This window comes from Trichomycterus rosablanca, chromosome 7 (genome assembly GCF_030014385.1).
Source record: "Trichomycterus rosablanca isolate fTriRos1 chromosome 7, fTriRos1.hap1, whole genome shotgun sequence".
Taxonomy (NCBI): Eukaryota; Metazoa; Chordata; class Actinopteri; order Siluriformes; family Trichomycteridae; genus Trichomycterus; species Trichomycterus rosablanca.
The window spans coordinates 38,488,643-38,511,930 of NC_085994.1; the positions used below are offsets into that span (position 1 = coordinate 38,488,643).

At 42.8% G+C, this 23,288-nt stretch overlaps 1 protein-coding gene across 1 annotated transcript in view; it reads left to right on the forward strand.

Annotated features, from left to right (window-relative positions):
- olfml2a (olfactomedin-like 2A) overlaps nt 1-1,722 on the forward strand; it is a 36,635-nt gene extending 34,913 nt beyond the window's left edge. The window contains exon 8 of the mRNA XM_062999481.1: nt 509-1,722. Coding sequence (XP_062855551.1) covers nt 509-1,113 — 605 coding nt within the window. The 3' untranslated portion in view covers nt 1,114-1,722. The remainder of the gene's footprint in view (nt 1-508) is intronic.
- Nucleotides 1,723-23,288: the final 21,566 nt, after the last annotated feature.

The window sequence follows — 23,288 nt, forward strand, 5'->3', positions numbered from 1 at the left end:
CATTTAGAAGGAATTAGAACGCTGATTGCAAGCCAGGCGGTTTTGTCCAGCGTCAGTGTTCATTCGGCTAAATGGACACAAATTTGGAAAGCCCTTACAGCCCTGAACACAAAAACTTCATATCAGTGCTCACGGTTTCAGAATAGATTGACCAACGAGCTCATGGTCAGGTGTCCAGTTACATTTGGCCACATAATGTTTAAGAGGCAGGACTGTGGTACTGCAGAGAAATCAAACAGCAAACGTATCATGCTCTAATGTAAGTTTTTTTCTTCTTTTTTAAACAGAACTACTTAAAAAATAAAAAAATCTGTTAACATGGAATCAGGGAAAGTTCTTTCTATTTACTATTTACAAATAAAAAATCATGTATTTAAGCACTTAAAGTTGATAAATTAGTAACTTGTAGCTTAATTTCTTATATTTTATCTACATAAAGCTCTAGTCCAGTATTATGTCGTGTCATGGTCAGCACAGTTTCATTACCGATGTTCTTTACCCGCTTCAGGTCGCTGGAGTAACCTGTACAAGCTTCCCTATAACTGGATTGGAACTGGTCATGTGGTCTTCAACGGTTCCTTCTACTACAACCGTGCCTTCACCAAGAACATCATCAAATACGACCTGCGCATGCGCTACGTGGCCGCCTGGACCCTCCTCCACGACGCCGTCTACGAGGACACGACGCCGTGGAAGTGGCGCGGCCACTCGGACATCGACTTCGCCGTGGACGAGAGCGGCCTGTGGGTGATATACCCGGCGCTGGACTACGACTACGGGCAGCACGAGGTCATCGTCGTCAGCAAGCTGGACCCCAGCGACCTGTCCACCAAGAAGGAGACCACGTGGAGGACGGGCCTGAAGCGCAACACCTACGGGAACTGCTTCATGGTGTGCGGCGTGCTGTACGCCATCGACGTGTACAACCAGAGAGAGGGCGAGGTGGCGTACGCCTACGACACGCATACCAACACGGAGGCTACGCCGCGGCTGCCGTTCACCAACGAGTATGCCTTCGTTACTCAGGTGGACTACAATCCTAAAGAGAAGGTGCTGTATGCCTGGGACAACGGACATCAGGTCACCTATAACATCGAGTTTGTGGGACAGTGAGAGAAACGCTCGGGAGAAATGTGACTTTTAGGGTGAAATAACATAACCGGAGGAAACGTTTTTAAAGAACTGAACATAAACGGACACTTCTAACTCACAAAGTGACTAAAGAAACGTTACGCAGTTTGTGTTGAGCGCTGTTTGGTACTTTTACCTACATTTTAAAAGCTCAGAGCTGGTAAAAATAACAGAAATAATTCTGCTTGAGTGATTTTTTTAAGTGTTGTCTGTTTTACCACCTGTTTATCCTGGTCAGGGTCGCGGTGGGTCTGATTCATTGGGCGAAAGGCAGGAAACACCCCGGACAGGTCGGCAGTACATTACAGGGCACACACACATCCATTCGGAACACTCGGAGGAAACCCACATGGACATGGGGAGAACATGCAAACTCCACACAGAAAGGACCCTGCTCGCTCAGCTGGGGTATCAAACCCAGGACCTTCTTGCTGTAAGACAACAACGCTACCCACTGCACCACCCAGACATGAAGTTTTAATATTTACATGTATTTTGTTTTTTTTTAAATATGGGTTGATATACTGATTTCTATGTAAATATTCTATGTAAAAAAGACACTATTTTATGGACATACAATAAATACACGACATGATCAAAATGTATGGTCTTTATAATTAGTTCATTCGGTTACTTCAGCCACGCCCCTTCATAACGTATAGCCATTGGGTCTCCATTGACAAACACTGGTGGTACAACTATTAACATGGCACTGTCATAAAACAGCCTACCGACACTTATTACAGCTTCTGGAAGCAGTTCAGCACAAGAACTGTTTATCAAGAGTCTCAAGAACACCACTATTGGACTCTACAGCAGTAGAACAATTCTTTAGAGGAATGAATCATCCTCCTCAATCTGTTGAACAATACTGGACATAGCACAATGGGCTACATCTCTACATCTCTTATACCTGACTTATACACTGTCGAGTCACATTATTATGACCACCAGCTAATATCCAGAGTAACCGGCATGTGCAGCACAGACAGCAGCTAGGCGGGCTGGGAGTGACTCAATAAGGTCCTAGTAGGTTGTCACAGGTATCTGGAGTCATGCTGACTGCAGTGCATCTCACAGCTGCTGGAGAGCGAACACAACGATCGAGGTGGTGCCACAGATACTCAATGAAGTTCAGGTTTGGGGAATTACGGGGCAGGGTAGTACTCGGAAGGCTTGGTCATGCTCTTTTAAGCCAGCTAACATGTCGCATTGTCTTGATGGAAGATCCCATCCGCCCCTGCAAGACTGGATTCATTGCCTTCCACATGGATGCATGGGCCCAGAGAATGCCACAAAAACATTCCCCAGCCGTCGGATATAGGAAGCGGTCATAATAATGTGACTCAACAGTGTATTTCCCTCCTGACAATCAGAAGAGTCCCGGAGTTTAGCTCGTCTCAACGATCGTCTTCGGAGATGATCCTGTGGTTTGGCACCCATGACGGCTTCTGGTTAAAAATGATGAATTTTTAACATGTTCAAAATTCATGTCTCATGAAAAACAATCTGGACATCATTATAATCATTTAGACTTGTACAGACGTTCAATCAATAGTAGTATTGATAATAATAGTTCCATAAACCACCTACAAGGCAGATCATTTCATTTAATTTCATTTCATTTTCAGCATTTAGCAGACACTTTTATCCAAAGTGACTTACACAATGAGTGGAACACGATGAGCAATTTAGGGTTAAGGGCCTTGCTCAAGGACCCAACAGTGGCAACTTGGTGGTGGTGGGGCTTAAACCGGCAACCTTCTGTTTACTAGTCCAGTACCTTAACCACTGAGCTATCACTGGCCTAAAAGATCAAATGAATTATTATAATAGTGTGAATAGAACCGAGGAGTTCAGAATCTCGGCGCTGGTGTGCTAGTGGAATATCCTGCTGTACCACCTGGGTGCGAATTCCAGCCTCTTAAAGCTCATATGTTTTTTCATCAGGGTGCCTATTTAATTGCAGGGTTAATTTTGGGACTACGGTACTTTAGAGGTCATAATTAAGTACCCTGGTTTTTATCTGCAATTAAGAATCAGGGGACCTGCTATTTGGCCTTTTTTAATCTCTGTTAGTTGCCTTATATTGCTTTAAAACTCTTCAGAGCTTACTGTCAGAGCTCCTTTATAGCCTATACAATTCCATTATTTTGTCCACTATTTATACTAACATAATTTTTCTGTGCGGTTCCTCTGGGTCGTCAGTCGATCTCATTCTGTCCAGGGTGACGCCACATCTGTTTAAAGTTTCCAGCGTTTTCATACAGGGAGATGTGGGCGTGGCGGTGTTTGATTGGCAGCTGGGTTGGGTTGTGCAGTTTGGGAGATGATTCAGGGTTGGGGTTGGGTTCCACACAAGACCTTCCAGCCGCTACAGCGCTCTGTCATTTCCAACCAACCAGAGCCAACGTCAATAATGACAAATTATGATGTCTTATTAGCTGTGACATTATTATTGTACAGAACAGAAAGTCACGCCTGGACATGGTGAGCAGCGTGACCTCAGTCCCAAAATGATGCTCAGGCTTGTGATTCCAGGCATGATGTCAGTAACATGATGCAGACTGAATCATATGGGTTCGGGACCCCCAAGGGTGCTTTTGGCTGCTCTGATGCTATTACTATGTGGTTAGGGTGGGGTGTCACACATGCTTATAGGGGTTCAAATCTCCCAATACTTTTGCCCATATAGTGCACGTCCCTATTTTTTTTTTGCATTATTTTAACCCAAATTCCACTTAGCTCAGGTTATGACCCCTGTTCTGCCTTTTCAACACACACCCTTCAACAAGGGGCTCAAGTGTCAGTACTGTGGTGCCTTCATCATCCAGCTCACTACCTTCATTCAGAAACGCTGATCTGGAGGCAGAAATCACCGCTCTGTGCACCGTGACCTCTTCTCTCATGGATGCGGTTGAATGATTTCCTGTCTAATCGTTTTGATGAGATCATTTCGATTCTGGGATTTCCAGCCTCGCCCAGCAGGAACTCTGACCCCTGCCTCAGATTGAGCTGGATTTCCTCATCTTTATTGAACTTAATTGTCGTGGTCTTCTCGAGCGTTTCAGCTTTTACGTCTGTCAAAACAGAAACATGAACGTCCACGCACGGCAGGCATCCCGTTCCAAACAACATGAGGCCCGTTTTTCTAATGCAAGACAGAAGATAGGTGGAAGATGATCTCTTGATATGGGCATGTTTTAATGCTTCATCAGCTGGGACTTCTGATCCAGTTTACCTCAAAATGTGGTCAGTTGGCAAAGAAACATCTGACGTACCTGACGTTTGGATCTACAAGAAGGTATTGCAGCCATTACAAATATATAGAAATAAATGTCTCACCTCAAGAAACGTCCACTGGCTTAGGACAGAGTACATACAAATTCTTACATTCATTTATTTATTTATTAAATAGCCTAGTGGGTAGAGCTGTGGGTTAATAACTAGAGGGTTAGTCTGACAGACAGACAAACAGACAGACAGACAGACAGACAGACAGACAGACAGACAGACAGACAGACAGACAGACAGACAGACAGATAGATAGATAGATAGATAGATAGATAGATCCCAAAGCAAATAATTTAGGATTGTTGTGAGTTCTAATCCCAGCTCTGCCATGCAGCCACTATTGTGCCCTTAAGCAAGGCCCTTAACCCTCTGGGCTCCAGGGGTCCCGTATTATGGCTGCCCCTGCACTCTGATCCCAGATTATTATCTTTATATTAATTTATTCCTTCATTCACTCATTTATTCATTATTATTAACCCCTTCGATTTGATCAGCCAGAAGCACTGACTTATATTATGCTATTGCTGGTTTTGTGTTCAAAACACAACACATACTGGTGAGTGATTATTAAACACCAGCATGAATATGTTCAAAACACAACAAACGCCGGTCACCACTAGGACTTGCTGGTTTTAGGTCCAAGAGAAGCCGTTTAGCCTAATGGTTCAGTGTTTAGAGTCTCAGTTAATTAAAGAGCGTTTGGGAGTGTCATAGCAGTTAACCAGGCAGAACTTATCCGCCTCTCGTGTTCCTAGACGCGCTGGTGTTCAGTATGTGAAGGCAACTGGAAGATTGAACAGAAATTGAACACAAGGATGGGCCTTGTGACCTGTGGACATGCAGCGTAGGAGGCTTCTGAGGAAACACAATGGAGTCTTTGGGAGTGATGGATTGAGTCAGATGTTGCTGGTTATGGTGAAAAATCAGAGGAATTCTCTCACCCACTCGGGCTGAAACATGACTCATTTCGGAGCAGGGTTTTCCCCATCTGATGGACACATGGCCTGTTCAGTGTTTGCGCAACACTGGCTTCTTGTCAGCGAAATTTCACAGTCAGGCTCATTTCAGTTCAGATTACACAGAATCAGAATGTTCCTGGTGCAAAACACAAGACGTGGTGGTGTTTTCTGACCTGTAATTTTGCATCATTATTCAAAAGTACAATTACTTTGCTGCAGCTGAGGTCAAAATTTTACATACACCAGTAAGAGACGTGGAGGTCACTGGGGTTTCTGTCATTTCCCTGTTCTCTGACTGAGTTATTGAAGCAACGTTCTTTGTCCAGAAAAGCTTTACAAATTTGATTTCCATTGACAGAACACAATGAAAACCATTGAGGCTTAAAGCCCAACAGTGGCAGCTTGAAGGTGGTGGGGGGGTTTAAACAGCAACCTTCTGATTATCACTGCCCTTTCATAAATGTAGTTTGTGCTTTCTAACAATATGACAGTATCCGCAGGGTTAAATATATACACCCAAGGAGGATGAAGGTCCCTGCTGAGTCTGGTTCCTTTCAAGGTTTCTTTCTGTAATTTTAAGGGAGTTTTTTAATTGCCATCGTTGCCCTCGGCTTGCTCAACAGGGATTTTGGTCTGTTAGTCCTTGATTCTGTAAAGTTGCTTTGAGACAATGTCCATTGTAAAAAGCGAAATACAAATAAATTTGACTTGGCTTTTGTCACTGGATGTGTTCATCAGCTCTTTTTGTATTAATGAAGCATCTGGTCCAGCACTGAGCTTGGCAGAATTGGTGGGTTTAACAAAATTAGCTGGTTTTCTGTCAAATATTTGACCTTTTTAATAAGGTTGACGTCAAGCCATTTCAAAATACCATTTTAGACCAATTTAGCTTTTTCAAAACCAGTTTTTTGTTTTGTTTTATGCATTTATTCCCATTTTTCTCCCTTTCAGCGCGTCCAATTGCCCGTTTGCGTCACGCTTCCTCTCCACTAATGCCGACCCCCGCTCTGATTTGAGGAGAACGAAGCTAACCCACGCCCCCTCTGACACGTGAGGTCATGGTGGCCAAAATACGAGGGTTCTTCAAAACGTTTCTGAACTTTTTAAAAACTATATTTATTAAGAATTTCGAAAAACAAATGACATTGCCGCTCAGGTAGTGCAGGGGTGAAATACGCTAGTGCACCGGAGCTGGGATTTTGAATACATCATATCGAATCACAGCTCTGCCATCCGGCTGGGCTGGGCGGCTTCATGAACAACTGGCTGTTGTTTACAGGGTGGGATGAGCCAGATCAGGGTTCCTCATAACTGGTGCAATTGTGACCTCTGCTGGCTGATTGAGTTATAATAATGCGATCAGTGTGTGATCAAAGCTGATCTGCATATGAACTCGCCTCGTGATGCAGTCAGTACTGCACACGTGTCGGAGGGGACGTGTGTCAGTTGCACAGCTCCTCAGTCAGCGGTGGAGGGTTGTATCGGTAGATAACAGGGAGAAAATTGGGGGGGAAATTGGAGAAAAAGAGCCACTGATGCAGCACTGCTTTCACATGAAAATCTTCTTCCCCTTGAAGCTTCTTAGAGCTTCCAAAAACTGGAAATCAGATGGAGCTAAATCCGGACTGTAAGCGTCTCCCAGTCTCTCAGACACGACCGATTACTCCTCTCACCCTCACCGCTTATAACCAATATATAAAAGTGAGGAAACTTTTTGAAGATCCATCGTACTTCATCTTAGTGTCATCTGACCAAACATCACTTCTCCAGAAGACAACAAAGTTTTAAAGTCACATTGTAAGGCTTCAATTTTGCTTGCACAGCTTTTTTGAAATCCCAGTCCATAAAGCTTATAGGAACGGTGCTTGTGTTGTGGTGCTATCAGCAAGACTAGGAATTCAGATCCGTCAGACACTGGTGTCATCAGTTCAGTTTTTAGCCAGGTCCTTTGAAATGATTAGCTTTTTCAAAGCTCTGCCATCAAACATGATTCACAATATTAAAGAAACCAAAATAGGATCTGAAATTGTTTAAAAGTGGCTCCGAGTGACATTCCCAACCGCCTGTGACTGCTCTGCTCTGTTCATAGAAATGAAAAAGCTCTGGTACCGAACAGCTTTTCTATATTAAATATCAAACACCCAAATGTGACTGTTTCCCCCTTTAATGTTTGACGTTTGAAGTGAAAATCGAAGCCCGCACCCAGGACTTCTAGGATTTCCACATCCACAAAGCTATTACGCAACATTATAAGGCATGCTAAATTAATTTGGGTCGCGCCGGTTTCACTGAACACGGCGACTTAATGTTTTCAAGACAGAACGAGCCAAGTGTGGTGTGTTTATATGGTTGAGTACAGCAAAAAGTAAAAACAGGATTTTAATACACTACCCACAACATCCTACATGAGCAAAAATATGTGAACACGCTTTTAGTTAGCTGTTTTGCCATTGATTGATACGAGAATACAGCAATACAGTCTCTGTAGACATACACTGGCAGTAGAACGGGTACCAGTAACTTTTAATATAGCACCAATCAACTCTAAGGGCGCATTCACATGAGAAACGGCCGCTTTGATGAGCGCTCGGCTTGAGCGGTGCGGTAAAACGTCATCAAAGTGTGAATATGAGATTAATCTACTTTTGCGTGAAAGCTCCACATGTATCTGTGTTTAGCTGGATTTTCCTCACTGTTTCACTTTTAAACATGTGTTACAGCTCGAGGCTCTGAGAAATTGTGAGAATCAGCTTTTCCGAGAGAGTTTAAAAAGCTTAACGTGGTTTAATGTACTAAGAGAGCGTTACAGGAGCACTAAACTTATCTTCATTAGTAATAGAAAAATTAGAAGGGACGTCCCAATACTTTTGTCCATATAGTGTAAATACCCCAGAAATGCTTTGATTATATTTTGATTTAGATTATAATGGGTGCCTGTACTTACAGCATATGTGGTTTTGTTCACAAATAATTATTTCTGGATGAGTTATTTTTTCTCATAGCCCTGTTTACTCGTCTTTACCAGGGGTTCCAATAACTGTATGTCTTGATCAGGATTCGAGCCACAGAACACAAGCTGGTCGATGACACATTTCTTTAGGAAAAACCTGTAAGACATTTCCCATGCTCTGTTATGTTGGTATGGTTTCAATGTATCTAATATGCTTACCATTACACAAAAGGATGCATTAGGACCGGGCACAATGATGCACTTTATTTTAAACCGAATGGAAAATTCCCCTTCGGCGAAATGCGGTTAAAAAAGGGACGACGAATCTAAATACATAAACAGCACAAATGGCTTGCAGAGACGTTTGGGACTCCGACCACAGGAGGAGCCAGAAACATAAAAACAAAGTGAAATTAATGGTGCAAAACTGGCTTTGCGCAACTGTTGTTCAGAACTGTGTGTGTGTGTGTGTGTGTGTATGTGTGTGTGTGTGTGTGTGTTGGGGGGGGGGGGTGATAATATTTTGGAAAGCATTGCATATCCATTACAAGATAGATATCTGAGAAACGTGGGTATGCAGGCGGTGAGTGGACACACAGCCAAGAGCAACACACACACTCTGGACTTTTTGATATTAAGACGTAGAGAACATACAAACCTCAATTCCACAGAAGTTGGGACCAGCTAATGAAAGAGGAAAACAAAACCCTGACATTATATCAAATTTGATAACAAACATGTTCCAAAAAAGCTGGTACGGGAGCTTGTTTACTTCTGTGTTACATCACATTTCTTCTTAAACAACAGTACAACATCGTTTGGGGATTGAGGACAGTTTTGAAAGCAGTTACAAACTCACCTGTCGTTGAGATCGGAGCTGGGTAGGACTACAGAATTATGCCCTTCTGCCTTGCCATTTATTGCCAGCAAAGGGAGTGCGGAGGCACAGATAATTGGCATGACGGTTTGTTTGAACTGACAGTCACTGGTGCCTTATTGAGCATTAATTCGCTCCAGGTGTAAGTGTTTCTATTCGTCACAGAGTTGCCAGCTCCTCCTTTAGCAACCTGCTTTCTTTCTTGAAACCGGGATGCCAGGCTCAGTCTAATCCAGTCGGTTTACTGCCAATCAGATACCAGAACTCTTTATCTTTTCCTGGAAACACAGCCAGCACCGTGGCAGGAGCATGCCCCACAGATAGACCCATGATGCCATGAAAAGATAAAACCAGTTTAGTTCCAGTTGGTGGGGCGAGGGGTCGCTTGTGCAATCCCGGCCAAGCTCGTTCTGTGTTTCATTTCTTGTTTTTTCCCCATGAACCTGTGATCATATTGTGAAAATCAGTTTTTATTTCTGCTCTGTCTCTGTTCTGTCCACTTTCTCTACTGGGGCTGCGGGTGTTTCTGTTATTTTGGCCACTGCATTCATTTTCCTTTTACCATTTTTGTTTGTGGCTTTTTTTTGGCCACGTGTTGTTCTAACTTAGTTAAGCGTCCTGGATACTGGCTTCATTTTTAATTCTTGCAGGTACGGGGCTATGTTTGGCGTCTCTGTGAAGAGACAAGGTGCGACCTGCCCCTTCACAAAACTCAAGTTGTATTTTGTGCTTCACAGTGAACCACATGTTATTAATAGGAGACGATTCTGGATGGCTGGCAGGACAGTCTAGCACTTTATAGTCAAGTTAAATCAAGTCAAATTTATTTGTATAGCCCTTTTTTTGACAATAGACATTGTCTCAAAGCAACTTTACAGGGCAGTTGTAGCCTAGTGGTTAAGGTACTGGACTAGTAATCAAAAGGTCGCTGGTTCAAGCCTCACCGATGTCAGGTTGTCACTGTTGGGCCCTTAAACAAGGTCCTTAACTCTTAATTGCTCAGATAGTATACTGTCACAGTACTGTAGGTCGGTTTGGATAAAAAGGCATCTGCTAAATGCTGAAAATGTAAATGTACAGAATCCAGGATCGACAGACCAAAAAACCCCTGTTGAGCAGGCCGAAGGAAGAAACCTTGAGAGGAACCAGACTGAGCAGGGACCCACATCCTCCTTGGATGCACTTTCACTTTCTGATTACACAGCCATGCTATTGCAAGGGATCATTTTGTTAAAATAAGCATCAGTGTCTCTAAAAAAGATGTCAGATACTGAAACTAGCCTAATTTGGTGGTAAAATGTGAACCTGGCAACCCTGGCTGTTATAAAGACTTAACTGGAAATGAAGTGATGATGTTATGGTGTTATAAGAATAAGTGTTCCATCAACGACTGATGGGAACACTGACAGATTACAACGTTACGCAACGCTAGCGAGTAGAATATGATTATTTATATTTTTTACATCTGTATATATGGGGGATTGGCCGGGACGTGTAACCCCAGCGTATATTTTGATTACGGCCTTGATTTCTTGGCTAATCAGAATTTCTTGGCTCTGTTTGGATGAGGAGGATTTGGAAAAATGCCATTTTTAGCTCAGCTGCAGGGTAATCGTTTCATTTGTACAAATTTGCCAAGCCAAACTGTCCAAATACCCACGACCACGCCGTTTCTGCTGATTATTTATATCTGCGAGCGGTACAGCGCTGAGTTTAAGTGTTTGTTAGCTTTGGAACAGCTTTGCTCCGTGTGACAGAGCGGATCATGCGGTTGGAACTGAACGCGAGTGTCTGGACTGAACGTGAGTTCTAGTAATAGCTTTTGTGTGCGTCATGAAGGAGAAAATCAACATTAGTGCTGAATGTGATCACCGCCCGTGTATGTGCAGACCTTATCGAACACTTATCCAGCGCTGACGACGTCATGCGATGTTTTCGTACTGGTGTGGAGACATGACAGTCGTGCATGCGTGCAGATCTGCAGATGTTGTGTGTGTGTGTGTGTGTGTGTGTCAGCATGTGGACGTGGGTGTGTGTCCATGTTTTGCTCGTATTCGCCAGAAAACATTGCGAAATTTCCCCGTTCAGACACTCCCCGACACTTACATGGTGGTCGTTCAAACACACAAACACAAAGGGGAAAAAATCTGTCCTGAATGACACTGTACTGTAGTCCAGCGATACACACTGAGATCCACAAGATCCAGAAGATCCAGAGATCACCTAAGCGCTAAGTGGGTGGCACTGTTGCCTCACAGCAAGAAGGTCCTGGGTTTGATCCCCAGGTGGGGAGGTCCGGGTCCTTTCTGTGTGGAGTTTGCATGTTCTCCCCATGTCCGCGTGGGTTTCCTCCCACAATCCAAAGACATGCAAGTGAGGTGAAATTGTCCATGACTGTGTTTGACATTAATCCAGTGACCTGATGAATCTTGTGTAATGAGTAACCACCAACTACTACATTAAAAATCCTAATAAACAAATAAACAAACTACATATAAAATATTACTGCCACTGTTACCATTTTTATTGTTCTTACTATCTGCACTGTTTTTTATTATTATTTTATTTTATTTTTACATATCTGTAACTATTTTGTACATGCATTTTGTGTAATTGTTATTTTTTCCTTCTTGTTCTTGTTCGCACAAAAATCTAAAGGTGTACGAGAGCTCACGCTGACCTCGTACGACTCTTTAAATTTCCTCCATCGCTGCCTCCACACGGTGACTAATAACAGGAAGCTTCGGCGTTTCTGACTGCACATGTTCCTCACTTTCTCACCGTGTTTGGTACGTCGAGGAAACCGCGTGTAATCTGTGCCGTGTAACCGCGGGAAGCTCCGTATATTTAACAGAGGACCGCCGCCCCTCACGACTGCACCCAAAATAAAACGTTTTATTTGTGATAATGGCTCTCATGCACATGTGCAGCTCGGGAAGCTTCCAGGACAGAGCGCATGTTGAGTGGGACAGAACGACTATGAAACACTGACTCACGATCTGAGGGGTTTCTGAGGGTGGGACGTACACACTGGACCTACTGTCTCCATGTGAGAGCACCGGCTTAATCCGTCCCATCTGCAGCACTGTTCCTACACGGAACCATGCTAATGCTAATGCGCCGCTTCCTGTTGGCTTGGCTAGACTCGAACCCGAGCCGACGGCTTCCTGTTTCAGGGTGAATTAGGAATAAAAACAGCAATCGGAGCCGCATTAATGGAGTGATAATGACACCATTAAAATCTACAGGAAGCTCCTGAGTGCCTGAGTACTCACCATCAGTCTGTAAACACCTGCGAGGCTAGAACACCAGAAGCATCAGAAAACACCAGCGTTTCTTTATCGTCATTCATTCATTCATATAGTAATTTATTTATTCATTTATTCATGTATTCATTCAGTCGTTCATATATTCATTTATATTCATTCATTAATTCAGTCATTAATTCATTCATATATTTATTCATTAATTTATTCATTCATTCATTCATTTAAATATTCATTCATTCATTTATTCATATACACATTCATTTATTCATTCATTCAGTCAGTCATTGTCTTTTTTACAATCGCTAATCCTGGTCAGGGTCACAGTGGGTCTGATTCATTGGCATTGATTTATTCATATATTTATTCACTCATTCATTCATTCATATATTCATTCACTCATTCATTCATTCATTCATATATTCATTCATTCATTCATATATTCATTCATTCATTCATATATTTATTCACTCATTCATTCATTCCTATATTCATTCACTCATTCATTCATTCATATATTCATTCATTCATTTATTCATTTACTCATTCATTCATTCCTATATTCATTCACTCATTCATTCATTCATATATTCATTCATTCATTTATTCATATATTCATTCACTCATTCATTCATTCCTATATTCATTCATTCATTCATTCATTTATTCATTCATATATTCATTCATTCATATATTCACTCATTCATTCATTCATTCATATATTTATTCAAATATTAATTTATATATTCATTCATTTAGTCAGTCATTCATTAATTAATTAATTCATTCATATATTCATCCATTCATTCATTTATATATTCATTCATTCATTCACTCATTTATTTAGTCAGTCATTGTTTTACCACCGTTTATTCTGGTCGGGGTCGCTGTGGGTCTGATTCATTTGGCGAAAAGCTGGAAACATCCTGAACAGGTTGCCAGTTCATCACAGGTCAGACACACATATACACACACACACACCAGAGCACCCAGAGGAAACTCACACAGACACAGGGCGAACATGCAAACTCCACACAGAGAGGAGAGAATCCTAGCAACCTAGTCGGGAATCGAACCCAGGTCCTTCTTGCTGTGCCGCCCTCACGGCCTCATTTATTCACTCGTTTATTTTTAGTAACCGCTTCATTGTTTTCAGGGCTGCATTTATGGAAATCGATACGGACATGGCAGCAAACTTGTTTTGATGTCACTCACACACTCACACTCACACTCACACTCACACTCACACTCACACTCACACTCACACACACACACACACACACACACACACACCTCAGGCGTTTTCTTACTACCTCACCTCGTACGAAAAATCAGTTAAACATCTGGAACCCAGTATGGTCAGAAAACATTTTCCAGGCCTTTGGACTTTTCTGTTTCAGTAGTTGCACAACACCACAGTTCCTGAGCTTGTAGATTCAGTCACTATCTCTGAAGAGATGCATGCAGGAGTGACTACAATTCAAGCAGCTGCACTAAATTGCTCCCAGGTGTAAGTGTATCAGTGTGTTTCTGGGCAGCACTGGACCCACCACGACCCTGATCAGGATAAAGCAATAAAAAATTTAAAAGAAGAAAAGTTTAACAAACCCAGGACCTATTTTTCCAAAAGGTGATGAGATTAGCAAATGACCACAAAACATGATTTAATTTCATTTACATGTTTATCACCACTTTATCCTGGTCAGGGTCACACTGGGTGCAATGAAGTAACACACGCACCGAACAGGATGACAGTCCATCACAGGGCTCGGTCTGAGTCCTGACCTTAGCTCCACTCATCAGCTTTGGAATGAACTGGAACATCAACTGAAGCTTTCTTAACCAACATCAGTGCCCAGCCATACAAACGCTGTCACTGTTTGACTAAATGGACACAAATTCCCACAGACATCCTTTAAAAAAAAAACGTCCTGTGTGAAGCCTTCTCAGGAGGTGAAAGCTCATGGTCGGGTGTCCAAATACTTTCGGTCATATAGTGTATTTAGAACAGACAGGATTTGTTCTTAAACAAAAGAAGAGGGATGGGTTTCCTGGAACAAACACTCTCACCCCAGGGTAATTTCACTTTGCCCTTTCCCAAATTGTGCTGAAGGGGGTTTTTAAGAGTCCAGAGAACTGACTGACTTTGTGTCCAACAGCTGGATTGAGAAAAGCAGCTATTGTTGGTCCCTCTGAGTCCTTCTGACCATTTATAATACCGCTGACCACACGGTTTAACATTTTAATTTGCAGCCTTAAATGACGCCACCTGAAATGCAGATGAATTTATTATTTGGCCGCTTTCAGGCTCGTTCAGAAGTTCCCACAAACACGTCCCTCTGTTTTACACCCTGAGCGGTGCGGGTCAGGCCGGAGTGCTTTCCTCCACGCCCCTCGCTGAATGGTGAACATTTGTGCGCAGAGAGAAAAAAAAAGCATTTCCATTTATAAAGGTTCTTGGCCAGCAGATGCAGCTCGGCTCTACTCGTAAATACGGTCGAGAGGACGAGGAGTCCTGCTGCATTCCAGAGACGCTCTGATTCGCTTTGTTAAAGGAAGTAGCAGCATGTCTGAAAATCTTCATTGAGCGAAACGTGTTGGATGAGCTTCAGTTATCTCAAGTGCAAACAGCTTAATCTGTCCCAGATCATTATTATTATTATTTATTAGGATTTTAATGTCATTTTTGTTTATGCATTTTCTCCCTTTTTTTAGTGAGTCCAATTGCCCGATTGCGTCATGCTTCCTCTCCACCAATGCCGACCCCCCCTCTGATTGAGGACACCGAAGCTAACCCACGCCCCCTCCGACACATGGGCAGCAGCCGTATGCATTTTGTCACCTACACTTTGACGAGTGCAGTGCGAATCAGCCCTGTGTATGGAGAGACACACCCTGACAGCACTCTTTTCCCATCTCTGTGCAGGCGCCATCAATCAGCCAGCAGAGTCATAACTGATTCAGTTATGAGAGAGAGTCCCTATCCGGCTTAATATCCCACCCCTATCTGAACAACAGGCCAATCGTTGTTCATGTGGCTGCTCAGCCCAGCCGGCAGGCAGAGCTGAGACTCGATACGATGTATTCAAGATCCCAGCTCTGATCCTGCATCCGGACAGTCCGGAGTTGCTGTCAGTGCAGGACGAAGGTGAATCCAAACCTGATCTTCCATCTCTCAAACACAAGCAAATTAGGTCTGTAAGGAACAAGACCAGGTCTGTGGAACCACTGAGACTCGAACCTATAATATTACATTTCATTTAGACTCTCGTTCTCTCAGCAGGGACAAAAAAAACCCTGAAAATAAAAAGTAAAAAATGACGTCTCAGCTGCTCAAGTGGCCCAGCGGCTGCTTAAGGAAGCGTAGCATGTTAATGCATACATTTTGAAGCTCTGGGTATGAATCTGCAACCGGTAGTAACAACAAACAGTTAGTAGCTATGAGGAGGAGGTGTTCTAATACAGACTGCTATTCGCTGTTCAAAAAAACAATACGATACTACCACCACCACATTTTACAGTACAGATACCTTGCTTGAGTGTTTTTGAGCAGCTTCATGTTTTTTAGTGGTTCTTGGTCTTTGGAGGTAAGAGAAAATTGAAATCCCCTCCTTCCTCACCACCCACAAAAACTTCACATCAAATAAACTGATTCACTAAAAAGAGTCAATTCAAACAAACGATTCCTTCCTGATTCTTGTCATGAACATTTGATCCCAAGTTGGTTCCTTACAATATTAATTTTGGGAAGCTAAATCAGACCCAAAGAAGATCAACTGACCCATGCTGCAACCTCCCTGACTCTATTTCCTCTTCAAACACACGCGGCTCTTTAAAATGAGATGTTGACTTGACCCGATCCTAAATATGATAAGGTTTTTAGCAGTCCGAGCTTAGGTCCGGCATCCAGCCATCCAAAATCCACAATAAACCTAAAATACAGCTTTGATCTCTTTGAAGAGCCTTGGGGTGGACCAGGTTCCTGCTGGGCTCTGGGTGGAACTGGGTAGTGCATAAACAAAGAAGAAGCTAGAGGGGTACACAGTAGGTGTAGTTCCTCTGATGCTTTATGAACCATCGACGTCCTGCCAGAATGTATTTTTCTGGCTTTGAAAGCGAATACCAGCATCTCTCATCTGCCTTCACGGCTGGAGAGGTACACTGTCGGTTCCTGGGACAGGTCGAGGGGCGCGTGTGCTCCTTCTCTCACTGGTTTGGTGAATCTGGACAATCGTGCGCTCACGCTGTGCTCGCTGATTTACTCCAGGTTTAAATGTTTTCTGATTCAGTGCGGGACGGATTAATAAAGGAAATCTTCTTGGACGAGCCTGCTGGGTGTGACTAAAGCTTTGAGATATTTGATATCTTCAGCACAAGATTGCATCATGGAAAAACAGTGCCAGTCCGGGCTTTCCGATTCCCCCAGGCAGCGACCAGCATGTGGACACCTGAACATCTCATCCTAAATCACGTGCATTAATATAGACTCTAATCTATTTTATATTGAGAAGGCTGTCAACTAGAGTTTGGAACACAACTAAAGGGATTTGCCTTTACTAACCACCATCTCTAATTTGCCAGATGAGTAGCATTGAGTTTCTCCTGCTCAAGTGTCCAGTAGTGGACTTGGTGCCCTGCAGAACTTGAATGAAGAGTTCTTGCTTTGATGTTGCTTTCAAAGGCAAACCTTTGGAGCTCCATGACCACTGTGACCCTGATCAGAATGTGATTTGAGCAGTAGAATGCTGTGATACCATAATTGGTTTAAAGAAACTTCAGTGACCTGCACAGAGCCCGGACCTCAGCCCCACTTAATAGCTTGGGAATGAACCGGAACATCAACTGAGGCTTTCTCGACCAACATCAGTAACCAGCCATACAAATACTTTTTTTGCATCATAAATGGGCACAAATTCCCACAGACATACAGTGTATCACAAAAGTGAGTACACCCCTCACATTTCTGCAGATATTTAAGTATATCTTTTCATGGGACAACACTGACAAAATGACACTTTGACACAATGAAAAGTAGTCTGTGTGCAGCTTATATAACAGTGTAAATTTATTCTTCCCTTAAAATAACTCAATATACAGCCATTAATGTCTAAACCACCGGCAACAAAAGTGAGTACACCCCTAAGAGACTACACCCCTAAATGTCCAAATTGAGCACTGCTTGTCATTTTCCCTCCAAAATGTCATGTGACTCATTAGTGTTACTAGGTCTCAGGTGTGCATAGGGAGCAGGTGTGTTCAATTTAGTAGTACAGCTCTCACACTCTCTCATACTGGTCACTGAAAGTTCCAACATGGCACCTCATGGCAAAGAACTCTCTGAGGATCTTAAAAGACGAATTGTTGCACTACATGAAGATGGCCAAGGCTACAAGAAGATTGCCAACACCCTGAAACTGAGCTGCAGCACAGTGGCCAAGATCATCCAGCGTTTTAAAAGAGCAGGGTCCACTCAGAACAGACCTCGCGTTGGTCGTCCAAAGAAGCTGAGTGCACGTGCTTAGCGTCACATCCAACTGCTGTCTTTGAAAGATAGGCGCAGGAGTGCTGTCAGCATTGCTGCAGAGATTGAAAAGGTGGGGGGTCAGCCTGTCAGTGCTCAGACCATACGCCGCACACTACATCAAATTGGTCTGCATGGCTGTCACCCCAGAAGGAAGCCTCTTCTGAAGTCTCTACACAAGAAAGCCCGCAAACAGTTTGCTGAAGACATGTCAACAAAGGACATGGATTACTGGAACCATGTCCTATGGTCTGATGAGACCAAGATTAATTTTTTTGGTTCAGATGGTCTCAAGCATGTGTGGCGGCAATCAGGTGAGGAGTACAAAGATAAGTGTGTCATGCCTACAGTCAAGCATGGTGGTGGGAATGCCATGGTCTGGGGCTGCATGAGTGCAGCAGGTGTTGGGGAGTTAAATTTCATTGAGGGACACATGAACTCCAATATGTACTGTGAAATACTGAAGCAGAGCATGATCCCCTCCCTCCGGAAACTGGGTCGCAGGGCAGTGTTCCAGCATGATAATGACCCCAAACACACCTCTAAGACGACCACTGCTTTATTGAAGAGGCTGAGGGTAAAGGTGATGGACTGGCCAAGCATGTCTCCAGACCTAAACCCAATAGAACATCTTTGGGGCATCCTCAAGCGGAAGGTGGAGGAGCGCAAAGTCTCGAATATCCGCCAGCTCCGTGATGTCGTCATGGAGGAGTGGAAAAGCATTCCAGTGGCAACCTGTGAAGCTCTGGTAAACTCCATGCCCAGGAGAGTTAAGGCAGTTCTGGGAAACAATGGTGGCCACACAAAATATTGACACTTCAGGAACTTTCACTAAGGGGTGTACTCACTTTTGTTGCTGGTGGTTTAGACATTAATGGCTGTATATTGAGTTATTTTGAGGGAAGAATAAATTTACACTGTTATATAAGCTGCACACAGACTACTTTTCATTGTGTCAAAGTGTCATTTTGTCAGTGTTGTCCCATGAAAAGATATACTTAAATATCTGCAGAAATGTGAGGGGTGTACTCACTTTTGTGATACACTGTACTTGTGATAAGACATAAGTCTTGTGAGAAGTCTTCTGTTCTAACTAAAAAGATCACACAGAGGTCACTTTTTTCCGCATTTTTCTCCGCATTTTCCCCCCAATTTAGTCGTATCCAGTTACCCTGATTGCATTACGCTTCACCTCTATCGATCGCAACTGATCCGCGCCCCCTCTGACATGTGCGCAGTACCGACTGCATCTTTTCACCTGCATGAGGCGAGTTCATATGCGGATCAGCCTTGTGTGCAGAGAGCCACACCCTGATCAGCATTATTCCTCAACTCAATCAGCCAGCAGAGGTCGTAATTGCACCAGTTATGAGGAACCCTGATCCGGCTCATCCCACCCTGTGAACAACAGCCAATTGTTGTTTATGTGGACAGTAATGATGTATTCGAAATCCCAGCTCTGATGTGCTAGTGTATTTTACCGCTGCACCACCTGAGCGGCTCAGGTCACTCTGTTTCAATAGCCGCCGCCCTCCAGTTCTCTCCGGCTTTAACAGGCTACAGAGTTTAAGTTAAAATAATGCAGTTTTTAAAAAGCTCTCTTCTGTTACCATGCTGCCCCCACCCCATGTGTAATTTATATTAGTTCTTTATTAACACAGTTTATTAAGACATGAAAGAAAAAAAAACTCACTTTAATAAAAACATTTCCGGTGTTTGTTACAGTGTTTTTGTAGTTTTTTCATACACATCTATCAGAAAGTGTTTATTTCATTCTTTAACACACATTCCACATTTTATAACCTCATATTACTCTATTATATAAAATATTTTCTGATTTTGTTCACGAGCGCACTCTCAGAGGAGTTACGTCACTCAGAAATCGTGCAGATTTATGAACATTAAAGCATGACTGACAGGGAGCAGCTCTCGAAGGATTACGCTGGTCAGCAAACACCAAGAAAACCAGAAAAAAAGCAACTTTTGGGGACTAAATGAGGAACATGGGAAGAACTTTAGCTGTTCAGGGCAGTACAGAGAAATCAGACCACTGAGGATTGTAGAAGACGAGCTGAATATTATTATTTTAATATTTTTAAATATTTATTTGTTCTGATTATTACTGAACGCTGTGGTGGAGACTGTGGGAGGGTGTTGGGTGTGTGTGTGCAGCGACCCAAAGGTTTAACGACAGGTGAGAAACACAGAATGAGAACATGTGACGTTACTGCACTGTGCTGTGATTCACCATTATAACGTTTTTATTCATGTTTTAAACTTTTATTGTGCAAAAAGGAGTTACAGAGATCAGAAGCATGCAGAGAAAAAACAACTATTAAATACAAACACATGAACACACACACACACACTCATACACACAAAGACATACAAACACACACTGACAAACTAGTACACTCATACACACTCAAAAACTCCAGCAGCGCTGCTGTGTCTGATCCACTCATACCAGCACAACACACACTAACACACCACCACCATGTCAGTGTCACTGCAGTGCTGAGAATGATCCACCACCTGAATAATACCTGCTCTGTGTTGGTCCTGTTGGGGTCCTGACCATTGAAGAACAGGGTGAAAGCAGGTTAAAAAGTATGTAAAGAAATAAATGGACTACAGTCAGTAATTGTAAAACTACAAAGTGCTTCTATATGGTAAGTGGAGCTGATAAAATGGACAGTGAGTGTAGAAACAAGGAGGTGGTTTTAATGTTATGGCTGATCAGTGTATACACACAAACTAATACACACACACACACACACACACACACACAAACATGAAGACATAAAGAAAAGCTCAGTTTAAAGAAACTCCAGTGGCCAGTGGAACATCTACTGAGGCTTTCTTGACCAACATCAGTTCCCAGCCATACACATGCTCTTTTGCATCATTGAATGGGCACAAATTCCCATAGCTGGAAGCCACAGAAAAGTGGCTGTTTTGCTAAATAAAAAAATCACAAGTAGGTCACTGTATTTGAATAGCATTTGTTTTTGAAACGGGATGTCCAGTAAGCTCATGGTCAGGTGTCCAAATATTTTTGGCCATGTAGTACAGTATATGTGTGTATATAGACTAAAGTCTCATTCATTCATTCATTTGTCCTCAGTAAGCACTTTTTCTCAATCAAGATTGCAATGGGTTTGGATCCGATTGAAGGAGAAAAAATACCCTCACACACTCAACCCTTTATTTACACACTCACACCAGGGGACAATTAAGAATAGCTAATCCACCTTCTGCCACCCTAACAAGCATATGCACTTCACCTGAGTACATAATGTGCTTCATTTTACTGTATATGAATCAAACTGTGTGTGTGTGTGTGTGTGTGTGTGTGTTACCCCTGACTACAGTCCGATCAGTTCAGTCACCTTTAACATCAAATGCAAACAAACATGAGACATAAACTCCCTGTTTCCACAGTGATAAGAAAGATGGTGGAAACCATCAACAGAGGAGCAACTAGACCTCACAACAAGGAGCGCAGATTCCTAAATTTAATTTCAACAGAAGATCCTGCTCAGGTAAAACACATTTCAATCATTTGATACAAATATATTTTATGTACAATTAATTGTGTTATGATTTATAATACACTACAGGGTATCATACATATGTGGACACCCTTATTAATAATTAAATTTAGCTGCTACGTGTGTTTGACATTGATGCAACAGTTGCGGCTGAGAGCACAAATCGAGCTCCATAAAGACACAATTCGACTAGTTGTGTGCAAAAGAGCTCCAGTTTCTCTACACAGAGCCCTGATGAACTTTCAACCCAACTCAACACTTTTGAGATGAATTAATCAGTACCTGAATTCACAGGCTCTATTAACTGAATGGGCACAAATTCCCACAGCCTCTCCACCACAAAGCTACACATTAAATAGGAAGCAATTTAGTAGAAATGCCCAGCACGTTACTCAGCACGTTGGACATACACAGAGCATTAATGCGTACAGAGCAACAGGCTATACTCTCAGTATTCTTTCACCACTTGTTCCAGCACCTCAATCAGACACTAGGAGGAGCTGTAACAGCCACATTAAGGGAATTTAGCTAACACACTGTGGAGAATACACATCCTACAATGAAGCTGCATAATAATAATGATAATAATCTCAGCATTGCTGTCAGGCATCCACACAACTGGCTGAACCAGCAACAGCAATATTAAGGTGACTCCTCATCTGGACTTTCCTCTTTCGGGCACGGATAATTGTGCTTCCCAACTAGGCTAGATTGGAACAGTTGTGTCTTGTCGGAGACGAGAAGAGAACACTTAGCACACAGGGGACGCTGTCCACAGTTAAGCAAGCTTGATATCATTATAGTCTTTGTCTTTATCCATCTATAAGCTACAAGATTACAAAAGCTTCGGGATAATTTTGAAGCAGGGCTTGGGTTTTTCGTGGCCACTCCAGCTGTGTACGATCATTCGAGGCTGCGATACGATGAGAAGACTCGACCTCTAGGAATTAAAGGGGATGTGAGCTCTGTGGTCTCTGCACAACCTTTAGAGAAGCACTGATCCGAGACCACGCCCTGACACATGCCCTGACTTCTGACTCTTCAGAGATTATCATAACGACGAGCCAAACCACAATTTCATCCAGATTTGAGTCGTGAACCAAAACCAGATCACACACGCTAGATAACAGCCTTCGACCCCGTCTGACAACTCACGTCAAACAATGAAACTCTTTTTTGATGCGTATCCTGACGGTTTGTTGCATTGTGGCTCTCGATGCAATTAGATGCTAAAAATAGACGCTCGAGTCGCCTGATGGAAAGTTCATGCCACGTTTGCTTTCAAAACGTTTCTGTCATATATAGAAGTGATTATTTTAAAGAACAGAAGAACCAGGACTAAAGCTCATGGGCCAGGAGGCCTCAGGAGCCAAAATTTACGATAAACGAGGGTGGATATTATGCTTCTGTGTAGTGTTTCTTTGGGTGTTAATGTGAAGTGGGCATTTGCATTGAAATTAAATGAAATAAAAACAAAATTGGTCGAATATCCCCTCCTATACCCCCCCACACACCCTGCATGTTTTCAATTTGGGATTCCTCTTTCTTTTATGTCACCGTCAGCTATGTGAAACGCGATCCTTAATGTTACAATGAAACGTCATCTATTAGTTTCATGAATCTCATCCTCTGAATGAATTGCTCTGATAATCCAGTCATCTCCAATTTCTCACTTCAATTCTTCTGTCGCATGCACCACCCCCACTCTGACCGAGCAGGGCCCCATCTGACCTTCC